Source organism: Sinocyclocheilus rhinocerous, unplaced genomic scaffold, assembly GCF_001515625.1.
Source record: "Sinocyclocheilus rhinocerous isolate Xijiao unplaced genomic scaffold, SAMN03320098_v1.1 scaffold1180, whole genome shotgun sequence".
In the NCBI taxonomy this organism is placed as follows: Eukaryota; Metazoa; Chordata; class Actinopteri; order Cypriniformes; family Cyprinidae; genus Sinocyclocheilus; species Sinocyclocheilus rhinocerous.
Genome location: NW_015665886.1, coordinates 1,368,317 through 1,379,619, shown reverse-complemented (window position 1 = coordinate 1,379,619; position 11,303 = coordinate 1,368,317). Strand labels below are relative to the sequence as shown.

Below are 11,303 nucleotides of genomic sequence, written 5' to 3'. Positions count from 1 at the left end.
AATTTTTTGGGTGAACTATCCCTTTAATGTTTTTATTATTATTATTATTATTGTTGTTGTTAATTAATTAAATTATACTCTAAATAAGAAACTAAATCTGCCAGCAGGTGGCGGTAAATGTCTTCAGTCGATTCGTTCATTCAGGAATTCAGTAAACGGCTCACTTTATGAATGGGTCTTTGAATCATTGGTTCAGACTATTCATTCAAAACGCGGATTCATTCAGAAACTAATCACTGCTGTGTTGCTCGGGGACGCACAACAATTCTGGTATGACTTTAAAGGTAATATATTCTTTGCTAAATTGAGCAAAAACACATAATATTGTGTTTAAAATATAACACAATATCAACTTCTTATTTACTGAACTGATATATAAAATCACATTTAAACTCGTGATATTCAGGACAAAAACAGCACTAGTGTAATACTGCTCTCCATGCTCGTGTGATATCGCTTATCATGTAATATAAATATGAGACAAAAAAACATACAGGGGCATTTTTGCACCAATATCTGAAATTTTAGGGCATAACTGCATTTATGGAGTTGTTGCCCTGCATCATATTTGTCAACAGTCGACTGTATGAAATGTAAGATGATGTACAGGTCTGGGGGCGGGGGCGGGGCCAGTGCGTTAACTGCGTTAAAATATTTTAAGTTATTTTTTTATAACAATTAAGTTAACACGTTAAACTGACACCCTTACTCCAAAAATGTAAACACAATGTAAATGTATAGTTTTGCTGGTTAAACGGACAACTTTATGGGACTATAGACTGTGGAGTTGCTTACCGTGCTCGTGCTTCTTCCAGAACATTCCCTGGCTTCCTAGCCGGTGCACTCCGGCTGGGTATGCTGGGAGTGGCATGACGTGGTGTCCGTGGGGTGGCTGGAGCAGTCTAGAGTTAAATTAAAAGACAAATTAATTGCCACATCCAGTGTTATCTTCATCTGAAATACAGATTTGGTTTTGTGAAGGCATATTAACTGCTAGCAGGAAGACTAATCATATCAAAAATCAACTTCTTTGAACCTTCTTGATGGGCGTTTTACGTGGGGTTCTAGCAGAGACACGGGTTTTCTCTGTGGATCGGGGTGTTCGGGATCCTCTACACTTCTTCACTACAAGCTCATCTTCGCTGTCAATCTTTGCCTCCTCTTCCTCATCGCTGCTACTCTGCAGATCAGTTTTAGAAGGTACGAAGCAGTCATCATCATCACCATCCTCACCATCTGACAGCAGGTCAACCTTGTTGCCTAATAAATTTCTGTAAAAACAGATAATAACACTGATCATTTAATTAAAAGTAGATTAATCAAATGCAAAACAACATTCAGTTAGACAATGCACAAAGCGTCCTGTGTGAACAGCCCCAAGTATGTATGTATGTGTGTGTGTGTGTATTTTAATTCATAAATTCACAGCCTTAGTGGGACCTACAGCTGCTTTCTGATGCGTGAGGACACAAGTTGGGCAGATTTCCTTTTAGAGCGAGGAGTGGCAGCAGTCTGGATGGGTGAATCTTCATGCTCCTCTTCAGCTCTATCAGTTTGTTAACAGGAATATGAAGAAAAGAGAGAAAAAAATAACACTTTGACAAGTAGCAAGTAGTTTGCATGCATATCAGGTTTAACAACAATCTATTACTCTCACACCATTGCGAGATCATATAAGAGGTAAATGCAATAACTTAATCTTGGTCTGAATAACTGAATTTATAGATTAGAAAATTAGGTCAAACTGTCCAAATGGTGCCATAGGAACTTAAATGCCAAAGCAGGTCTGCACAGTACATGCCTCTTATTCACTACTACAAGTTACAAGGCAAAAGTCATGTTTTCCCAAGAACATGTGCATGCCTGCTAAATTGAATTAATAAAACAAATCGTTTTTTCAATTATTAGTGATGCAGCTAAAAGTCTCCAAACATGTGTGACATGTAATAGATTTCAATATCATTGCAAGTTACAAGTACATGCCCCTAACCAATCAAGTTTAAATGCACCTTACAATGTAACAGATATAATTAAAATAAAACATCATGTGCATTCAGAAAGAATATTTAAATGTGGCTGTTGAGAAATTTGTCTGCTTGCCTCAAGACCTGGTCATGGATGAGTGCCATTAAATTACTGTATGACAACACAATCTTAACAGTGATATGCTGCCCCTTCACTGGTCAACTGAATAAAATGTTTTTCAATTTCTAAAACCTGTACACAAAAGTGCTGCAGCTCAAATTCATTTCACAACAGTGTTTTTGATTGCAATATCACAATAGGCAGTTGCATCACTTACAAAGCACCCAGTGCTGGTTCTCTGAGTGCAGTGGAATCTTTTCTCCTGGATGGAGTTCTTGCCCTTGTTTGAAAAAACACATTTAGGTTACTCTATGGGTTGTTTCATACTCAAATTAAACATATCAATGCATAAAGAAAGTGAAGCAGGGGCCACCAGTGCACTGATCTGGATGAAAGTAGTTGTGTGTTCAAACAATGCATTAAGTGTGAAAAAATAAATAAAGCCACATAACATGTTTAATAAAGATAGCCAAAGCCCATCCAAAAAAAATGAGTCTGTATTCCCTCCGTGGAGCAATAGAGGAACATGACTCACTTCAGGCCTCTTAGACCTGCTTTCCTAGGGGTTGCCTCTCTCTTCCGGGGAGTTCTGCTTGTGCTAATTAGTGGCTCTGGATCATCATCCCCAATAGGCTGCACCCCAAGAAAGACACTAGGAGGGCAGCAGGACTTTTATAACTAGACTCTACTGTTTTTTAGTTTTATATGGATATAGGATATTAAAACAGTCTTTAACGTGTGAAGAACAAAACAGGTTTGCTTATTTCTAACTAAAATGATCAGCACAGTACTAAGTAGAAGTACTAAGCCATATATAAGAACATAAAGAACCAATATATAACTTCCAATGTAAATAGATGTACCTGGTTGCATCGTCTTTGTCATGTGCAGTCAGTTTGGGCTTATCAGGGCTGTGTGAGGACAGAGGAGAGACACGCTCCTCCTCATTAAGATTTAGTGGAGTTGGTCTAATAGAAATGGAGATGCGACCTGTTGGAGACGTGTTCAACTTAGACTTCAGCGTCTTCTCTGTGTGTTCATCAAGAATCTTCCCCAGAACATCATCTCGGGACATGCTTTTAGTTGGACCTACCGTAATGTAAGAGGAACACAGGTCAGTTCAGTTTGGTGCTTTTGAAACCATTAAAGGAATAGTTCCCCCAAAAAGAACGGTTGCTCTTTAGTTCACACAAAATAACACTTGCTCACCAAGTAATCCACATGACTGTAGTCTATCAATTAATGTCTTTTGAAGCAAAAAGCACGTTTGTAATAAACAAATCCATCATTAAGACCTTTTTAACTTCAAAATGTTGCTTCTAGATAAAATACGAGTTCTCGATCCATAACATTTCTTTCTCCAGGAAAAAATAAGATGTCTCGTCTAAATCAGGAGAGAAATATGCACAGATCAATCACCATTTATAAGCAAAAACTGTCCAAAACAGTTCTTAACCTATATGTTGGTGGATTTTGGTGTGAGAGGACAACAGGTGATGGACTTTTACTGGAGGAAAAGCTATTATAGATTATGGATTGTTATTTTGGTTAGAAGCAATGGTTTAAAGTTAAATTGCTTTATTTGTGGTCATTTGTTTATTACAAACACTTTGCTTTTTGATTCACAATACACTGGAATTGTGTGAATTACTTGTGATGTTTTTATCGGGTGTTTGAACTTTTATTCTGGCGGCACCTATTCACTGCAGAGGATGCACAGGTGGGCAGGAGATGCCATTCAATTTCCCCAAATCTGTTCTGATAAAGAAACAAACTCATCTTGGATGTAGTAAATTATCCACAAATTTTAATTTTTGAGTGAACTATTCCTTTAAAAGCAAAATATATGTGGATGGATGCCACTCACTGCACAAGTCCAGCTTCTTGCGAACATGTGGCCCAGAGGAAGCTCGGCTTCTCCTCTTTGCACTAAGAGCTTTAGCTGCAGAGAGTTTGGAGGCAGAGTGAAGAGACTCTGCTTCACTGGAGTTCATTTTGCCGGTGCTCATGCTCTTTCGGGTGAGGGTGCCTGACATGGCCCGTTTCATTACCGAGGGGTCTGGGGTTGGAAGAGCACGAGTCTGAGGGCCCCGTGAAGATGGTGGGGGAGATTTAGGGCTCTGAGGGGGCTGCATCAGCTCAGGATCCAACGCTCTGAAGGATTTGGTATCCCACAAGAGTTTGGCAAATAGTATGTCTTTGCTCTTGCCCTGTGGGAAGGAATCCTCAGCTGGGACATACTCAATCTAGAATCAAAGTTATAAATTATTATTGGATATAATGGAAATAATAAAGATAATTTATTATTATGAATGTTATATATAATAAGATATATTAATTTTAGTTTAAATTATATATAATAAGACAATACTTTTACATAACACTTTTATCAAATAGAATTAATTACATTTTTACATTTAAAAAATAGAATAAATAATTTGAATCAACTACACAAGCATTTCTTGATCATAGTGTGATGCACATTCATCATGTACAAATATGAGAAATCCCTTCATAATTTAAATCCTACAACCATACCATGCTAGCTTACCTGTACTGCTCCAAGAATGGTCTCTCCATCCACCTCATTATCACAAGAGCGGTCCTGGTACAAAAATATCTCTTGTGGATGGGGATCTCTGCCCAAGAGCTTGCGTTTATTCTGAGGAACTTCACACATCCGCACAAACCACTGCACTACTGCGCTCTTCTTCTTTCCTGAATCTGGGTACAAATGTTACATAAACCAACTACATAAACCAAGAATGCATGCAAATAGGCAAGGCAAGTTTATTTATATAGCACATTTCATACACAATGGTAATTCAAAGTGCTTTACATAAACGGAAGTAAAATAATCATTTAAAAAAATAATCAACTATAAAACAAGGAATTTAAAAACTTTTAAAATGATTTAAAATAAATTTAAAACTGTTAAAAATAGAAATGATTATACATAAAATACAGTGCAATCAGTTCAGAGTCGGACGTAGCACAGTGCTCATTCAATAATTGCACAGCTAAACAGATGAGTTTTGAGTCTGGATTTAAATGTGGCTAATGTTTTAGCACATCTGGGGCCTCATTTATAACCGTTGCGTACGCACAAAACCGGCTCTGAAAGAGGCGTACGCCAATTCCTACGCAAAAGGTGTGATTTATAAAAAACAAACTTGACGGGAAAATTTGCGCACCTGCACGCAAACTCTGACCCATGCGTACGGACTTTCTTTCCTGGAGAAAGAAAAGTAATGAAGTAAACAACGATTTTAAACTGTTTTCATTTCCTCATCATATACATTTACATTAAATATTCCACTCTCAATAAAGGGTTAGTTCACCCAAAAATGAAAATTAGGCTGCGTTTTACTCACCCCCGAGGCATCCTAGGTGTATATGACTTTCTTCTTTCAGACGAATCCAGTCGGAGTTATATTAAAAATTGTCTTTGATCTTTCAAGCTGTTCAATGCCACTTTTCATTTCATCATATACATTTACATTAAATTTTCCACTCTCATTAATGGAGATAGGCACTGAAATTACATAAAGTCATTACGCAGAAGTTAAACCAAAATTATATGAATTTAGAAATAGCCTTTTTTGTAGTGGATGCGCTTGATTAGTTTTCCTGTGGTATGTTATGTTTCAATGACAGCGAGGAGTGCTATAGGTGCACAATAATTTATCTTTAAAGTAAACTGCACATCTCATGTTATGAGAAAATATTTTTAGCGAGAACAATGATCAATGATGCGCCCTTACTTCGAAATTGTGGCGGACACTGCTGGATTCGGTGGAACGGTCTATTGTCCGGTTTGAATAGGACCAATGATAAGCTTACTGTACAACCACAGCTGCACGGAAGTGTTGATGTTTATTTGGCCAGTGGAAACTAATGAGATCAACTCTATTCTAAATTATTTTTCTGAGAACTATTTTAAAGAGTTTTTATGGATATTTTGATATATTTATTCTAAAACATAACACGGATACCGGATGATTTTTAGCAATAAAAATTAATGTGCATGGCACAAATGGCATTTATATTCCGTATCTCATATTTCCTTAATGTCTTGTACCTTTGATGGTGTTAAACATGGTGTCAGGTGGATGGGAATATGCATAGAAATTATATGCAGATGAGGTTGTCTAATGTTTTAGCACATCTGATCTCTTCTGGAAGCTGATTCCAACTGCGGGCGGCATAATAGCTAAAAGCTGACTCCCCTTGTTTTGTGTGAACCCTTGGTATTTCTAACTGACTCGATCCTAATAATCAGAGTGGTCTGTTAGGTTTATATTCAGTGAGCATATCTGCAATGTATTTGGGTCCTAGGCCATTGAGTGATTTATAAACGAGTGATTTATAAACAAGTGATAAATTGAGTGATTTATAAACGAGTAAAAGTACTACACATTTAAAATATACACATTTTGCATAAAAACAGGGCATATTCCTACCATCAGTGTATAGTTTGCGAAGTTGTGCCACAAAGGGATTGTCATCGTCATCACCCTCAATCAAAATGTACTGGCCTAAAGACACGGTTGCATCTTCTGTCTTTCCCTCCACAGAAATGGACATGGATCTGTGAGGATCAATCAAAGCATTATTGCGGTTAAAATCTGGGTTAAAACATCTTTTAACCATTTGAATTTCCATGACTACTGGATAAGGATTTTTTTAAAAACACACATTTTATAGAGACTGCTCTCACTCACAAAGCCTCATAATCAAATTACAAGTTATATTTGTTCAAATCACTTGTGTCTTGTGATTTGATCTGAATGTGGTACGCACACTTACTCATAGTATTGCCTTTTCAGCTTCCTGTCTTCACCAATTGGTCTCCCATTCCATTTGTAGGTTCTTCTCATTCTCAGTCTTGTGATGTAGCGGCTCATGGTGCAGGTCTGATATGAGGTCTGTAAAGTACAGCATCGATTATGTACTTAATGAAAAGTAAAAAAAGTAAAAATGGCAAACAGGAAAAAAAGATACAGAAAAATTATTTTAAACAAATATAAAATTGTAGAATTTGGAACTTTTATTATTATTATTTTAAATGCAATAACTTAAAGTGATATATTAACCTTTAAATACCTGTCATTAAGAAAATAACTTTTATTATTGGAGATGTAAGAATAAATTAATAAAATAACCACGTCTTCTTTATATAAGGTATCAAACATCAAAATTCACTATGTAAGTTACACAACTTTAAATCCCCAGCACCTTTCTTTCTTACTCACCAGCCGATAATATCTGCAACCGTATCAAATTTCCTTATTAAACAAATAAATAAGCAACAGTATTCCGTCTCCGTCTCACTTAAATGCTCAGAAATCTACATTAATGTATATATGAAGTTGAACGCATCTTACAGCACAGTAGTAAGAAAGCACAATCATACAACTCGCACGACTCTTTCGCGCGCAGATGACGTATGAAGTATTTTTGATTGGACAGCAAAATACCGCTTGACCTTACGGATGTGACGCGAGCTTTTCCCCGGAAGTCATTCTTCGATATATCTCCATGGCATATTAGCGTTCCGATTATCCGTTCGTTCGTTTACAATTTTGAGCCATGGCTAATAGAACGGTAAAAGATGCCAATAGTATACATGGAACAAATCCTCAGTACCTTGTCGAGAAGATTATACGAACACGTATTTATGAGTCCAAGTACTGGAAAGAGGAATGTTTTGGACTTACAGGTGAGAGAAGTGTGCTGGACTAACGTACATACTGTAATTGTTAATGTGGCATTGAAAACCACGCTAGTTATTTACCTTACTCACAGAAATGACCTAAGCAAGTCTACTTACTGATTACCTAATTTTATTTAATTATATTTTAAAGCTGACCTGCTGTTGTTCATTGTTTTCTGTTGGCAGCATTAGTAATGTGACTTGATACTGTATTAGAAAGGAGTAACTTCGAATGTGTGTATTAAAATGGAACGGTTTATTTAACCATAAAATAATAATAATAAAAAAAGCTTAATATAGTAGAATAACATTTTAATCGTGGGGGTCAAAACATAGTGCAATGCAATACAATGGTGATTGAGTGATAAACATTCCTCAAAAAGCCTGTTGCATTTTTAAATGATTTTTCTTAAAAAATGTATGTATTGATAATAAAGTATGGTTGCTGCAGTCCAGTAAATGTTCATCTTGAAATAATAAAGTTATTTCTACATTTACTTTAAAAATCATTAAAGATTCCACAGCAAAAGGTGGACATTTTTAGAATTATATGAAGAAGGCCCTAAAAACTATGTAACATCAATCAGATGGCAGAAGACATGTACAAGATTGCCTACACAGGTTTTTCAGCAAAGGTTTGTGCAGGTTGAAAATGTAGAGGCCTTATTAAGTCATGTATCAAATATGATGCTGTAGGCCTGACAGAGTTATGGTCTGTTATAAAACATTTACCTTAAATTTCTCCATATGCATGTATGGATTTGTGGAATTAATGTGCCAAGCATAGTTTTAAATGTCACTAATATTGTTCCCTCTGTAAAATCAAGCTGAACTTGTCGTGGACAAAGCAATGGAACTGAAGTATGTTGGTGGTGTATATGGAGGAAACATCAAGCCTACTCCATTCTTGTGTCTGACCCTAAAGATGCTGCAGATCCAGCCTGAAAAGGACATTATTGTGGAATTCATCAAGAATGAAGACTTCAAGTTAGTATGCAAATACTGCTCTATCTGTATACAGTTTGTCCTTTTCCTGTTTGCATTGTGCTGTGTGTTGCATTACTGATCTGCTTTTTCCCCCTCCAGGTATGTCCGTTTGCTTGGAGCAATGTATATGCGCCTGACTGGAACTTCTGTAGATTGCTACAAGTATTTAGAACCATTATACAATGACTACAGAAAAATTAAAAGCCAGAACAGAAATGGAGGTGGGCATTTTTCTTAAATATTTAGTGGGTATGTGGCATGAAATAATTTATCCTTGCTGGAAAAAGATGTTTGCAAATAACATTTCCTCTTTACACAGAGTTTGAGTTGATGCATGTTGATGAGTTTATAGATGAGCTGCTTCATGCAGAGCGAATGTGTGACATCATCCTCCCTAGACTTCAGGTTGGTTGGACTTATTATGTGTAGTGTGTGTATATGTATGTATGTGTGTGTGTGTGTGTGTGTGTATGTATGTATATGTATAGTTTTTTTACATAAATTGAATGCATTTGTGTTTTCAAAGGAAATGTATTGAGTCGTTTATGTTATAAAATAATGTGTCCACGTCTTCATTTGTTTTTTTCACAGAAGAGACAAGTTTTGGAGGAAGCTGAGCTGCTGGATACTCGGATTAGTGCTCTGGAAGAAGATCTGGATGAGGTGGAAACCAGTGATGAGGAGGATGAGGAAGAAGAGAAGGTAAAAGTGAACTCACAATGTCTTTTTTTATCCAAGCAAAAATTATTATTATTAATAGTTATATATAATAAATTGTGATTGTTACACAACCTCTCCATATGTACTGCAGCCAGAGAGAGTGCAGTCACCAGAGCCACACAGAAGAAGTTATAGAGATATGGACCGGCCACGCAGGTCTCCTTCTCCACGCTACAGACGCAGCCGCTCACCCAGAAGGTCAGTGATGGTGCTAATCATCCATTTAGATTAAATTATTTCAGGTTTCTGGTGTAACAGATGAAGAATTAATCTTCTGATTCTCTTCTGGTTTTTTTCTTTCTCATTTTAGACGGAGCAGGTCACCTAAAAGACGAAGGTATATAATAAATTTTTTTTAGGCACATTATTAGTGTCTTAGATACATTATTAGTGGGGCATATTATTTTAGGTGATTATACAGTATAATACATTTGTCTGATTACAAGGGCTGTGCGATATTGAAGAAAAATGCGATATGCGATAACTCATTAAATAATGCGATATTCGATATGCGAAACGATAATGCTTAAAGTGCCACATGCTCAAATGAAACAGTGGTGAATAAATCTCATTCTGATTCTGATAAGAAAGCACCCCTACAACAACTTCTGAAAGTGAACGGTAGTGTTTTACTCGAGCATTACATAAAAATGTAATTTTAACATTCGTGTAATCATTTTAACATGAGTTTAGGAACTGAATAATAAAAAGGAAAAATAAAACACTGCTTAGTATTTCCTCTTTGAATTCAATATGCACTGATTCTTATTTAAGCTACAAAAGTTATTTAGGTAAGAGCAGTGAGTGATTTTCTCTTTGTCTTTTGTTCATGGCCCCAAATATTGCAAGCTCTAGCGATATGCATATTGCGATATGTACATTTGCGATATTTCGATAATTTTGATATATTGCACAGCCCTACTGATTATTCTGTTCATTTATTCAGTCCATCACCCAGACGTGAGCGAGATCGGGACCGTCATCGCAGCAAAAGTCCCCGCAGGCACCGCAGCAGATCCAGGGACAGAAGACATCGCTCCAAATCTCCAGGTAAAGCAAGGCTGTTTTGAAGTACTCAATATGTCACCACAATTTATTTAAGATAATTAGAGTAATTGGCAAAACTGATCATTAAGAAATATTGGTATATTTTCTTCCAGGTCACCACAGAAGTCACCGGCATCGCAGTCACTCCAAGTCCCCAGAAAGGTAATACTTAGATATATCAAATGAATTTACATTTTTGTCTTTGTTTTTACCCTCTTGTTTCATGGTGCATTTGTCTCTTTGTGTTCTAGTCGGTCAAAGAAGAGTCACAAGAGAAGTCGAAGAGGAAATGAGTGATCTCCGTTTTCTGTGTGAATTTTTTTTTCTTGTTTTATAGATATTTTTTTGCTCTGTAATATATGGAGAAACGGAGCCATTTCTGTCATAAAAAGCTTGAACTTATTCTGTGTAAATTGCCCAAGCCCAGTTTAGTCCTCATAGGTTTTTGATGCTGTTTTATACTTTTAATTGACATTTACAACCATAAATTGTAGATTTTTTTTTCATCCTGAATTAACTGTACTTTGTAAAATAAACATTTGATGTATTGTAGTTCCATTTTTCATGTTATAAAGACAATGATTGAAACGGTCTACAAGAAAATTGACTTTGCTGTTATTTTGGTATGATTTCAGTCTCTGAATTTGGAGACTTCTGTACAGGTACATTCGATTCTACAACAAAATTGAAGTTGAACAGCTAAAGCCAAGAAAAGTCTGGACATAACTGCTCTTGTACTGTTTTAGTG

The 11,303-nt window shown here is 36.3% G+C and overlaps 2 protein-coding genes across 4 annotated transcripts in view; one reads left to right on the top strand and one right to left on the bottom strand.

Annotated features, from left to right (window-relative positions):
- LOC107731641 (origin recognition complex subunit 1) overlaps window positions 1-7,521 on the bottom strand; it is a 13,805-nt gene extending 6,284 nt beyond the window's left edge. For 2 of the 3 annotated variants that reach the window (XM_016542781.1, XM_016542779.1), the window contains exons 1-11: window positions 7,341-7,521; window positions 6,895-7,013; window positions 6,549-6,676; window positions 4,637-4,809; window positions 3,953-4,331; window positions 2,949-3,174; window positions 2,621-2,737; window positions 2,303-2,365; window positions 1,445-1,546; window positions 1,037-1,271; window positions 796-902 (exon numbers count right to left, since the gene is read on the bottom strand). In XM_016542781.1, the coding sequence (XP_016398267.1) occupies window positions 796-902; window positions 1,037-1,271; window positions 1,445-1,546; window positions 2,303-2,365; window positions 2,621-2,737; window positions 2,949-3,174; window positions 3,953-4,331; window positions 4,637-4,809; window positions 6,549-6,676; window positions 6,895-6,992 (1,628 nt within the window). In that variant the 5' untranslated portion in view covers window positions 6,993-7,013; window positions 7,341-7,521. The remainder of the gene's footprint in view (window positions 1-795; window positions 903-1,036; window positions 1,272-1,444; window positions 1,547-2,302; window positions 2,366-2,620; window positions 2,738-2,948; window positions 3,175-3,952; window positions 4,332-4,636; window positions 4,810-6,548; window positions 6,677-6,894; window positions 7,014-7,340) is intronic. The other variant, XM_016542782.1, reaches the window with a different exon arrangement.
- Window positions 7,522-7,613: 92 nt separating this feature from the next.
- On the top strand, window positions 7,614-11,057 carry LOC107731643 (pre-mRNA-splicing factor 38A). The gene is made up of 10 exons (XM_016542786.1): window positions 7,614-7,807; window positions 8,629-8,788; window positions 8,888-9,009; window positions 9,108-9,193; window positions 9,380-9,490; window positions 9,600-9,706; window positions 9,819-9,845; window positions 10,455-10,558; window positions 10,669-10,717; window positions 10,807-11,057. Exons 1-10 carry the CDS (start codon window positions 7,678-7,680, stop codon window positions 10,850-10,852), a joined length of 942 nt encoding a protein of 313 aa, XP_016398272.1. The 5' UTR covers window positions 7,614-7,677; the 3' UTR covers window positions 10,853-11,057.
- Window positions 11,058-11,303: the final 246 nt, after the last annotated feature.

What these genes read in the sequence shown, in the direction of transcription:
- LOC107731643 (XM_016542786.1), top strand. Translation starts at nt 7,678, where the DNA reads ATGGCTAATAGAACGGTAAAAGATGCCAATAGTATACATGGAACAAAT. An exon ending in TCATCCTCCCTAGACTTCAG is followed by an intron (nt 9,194 to 9,379) that starts GTTGGTTGGACT and finishes TTTTTTTCACAG; the next exon opens with AAGAGACAAGTTTTGGAGGA. An exon ending in AGGTCACCTAAAAGACGAAG is followed by an intron (nt 9,846 to 10,454) that starts GTATATAATAAA and finishes TCATTTATTCAG; the next exon opens with TCCATCACCCAGACGTGAGC.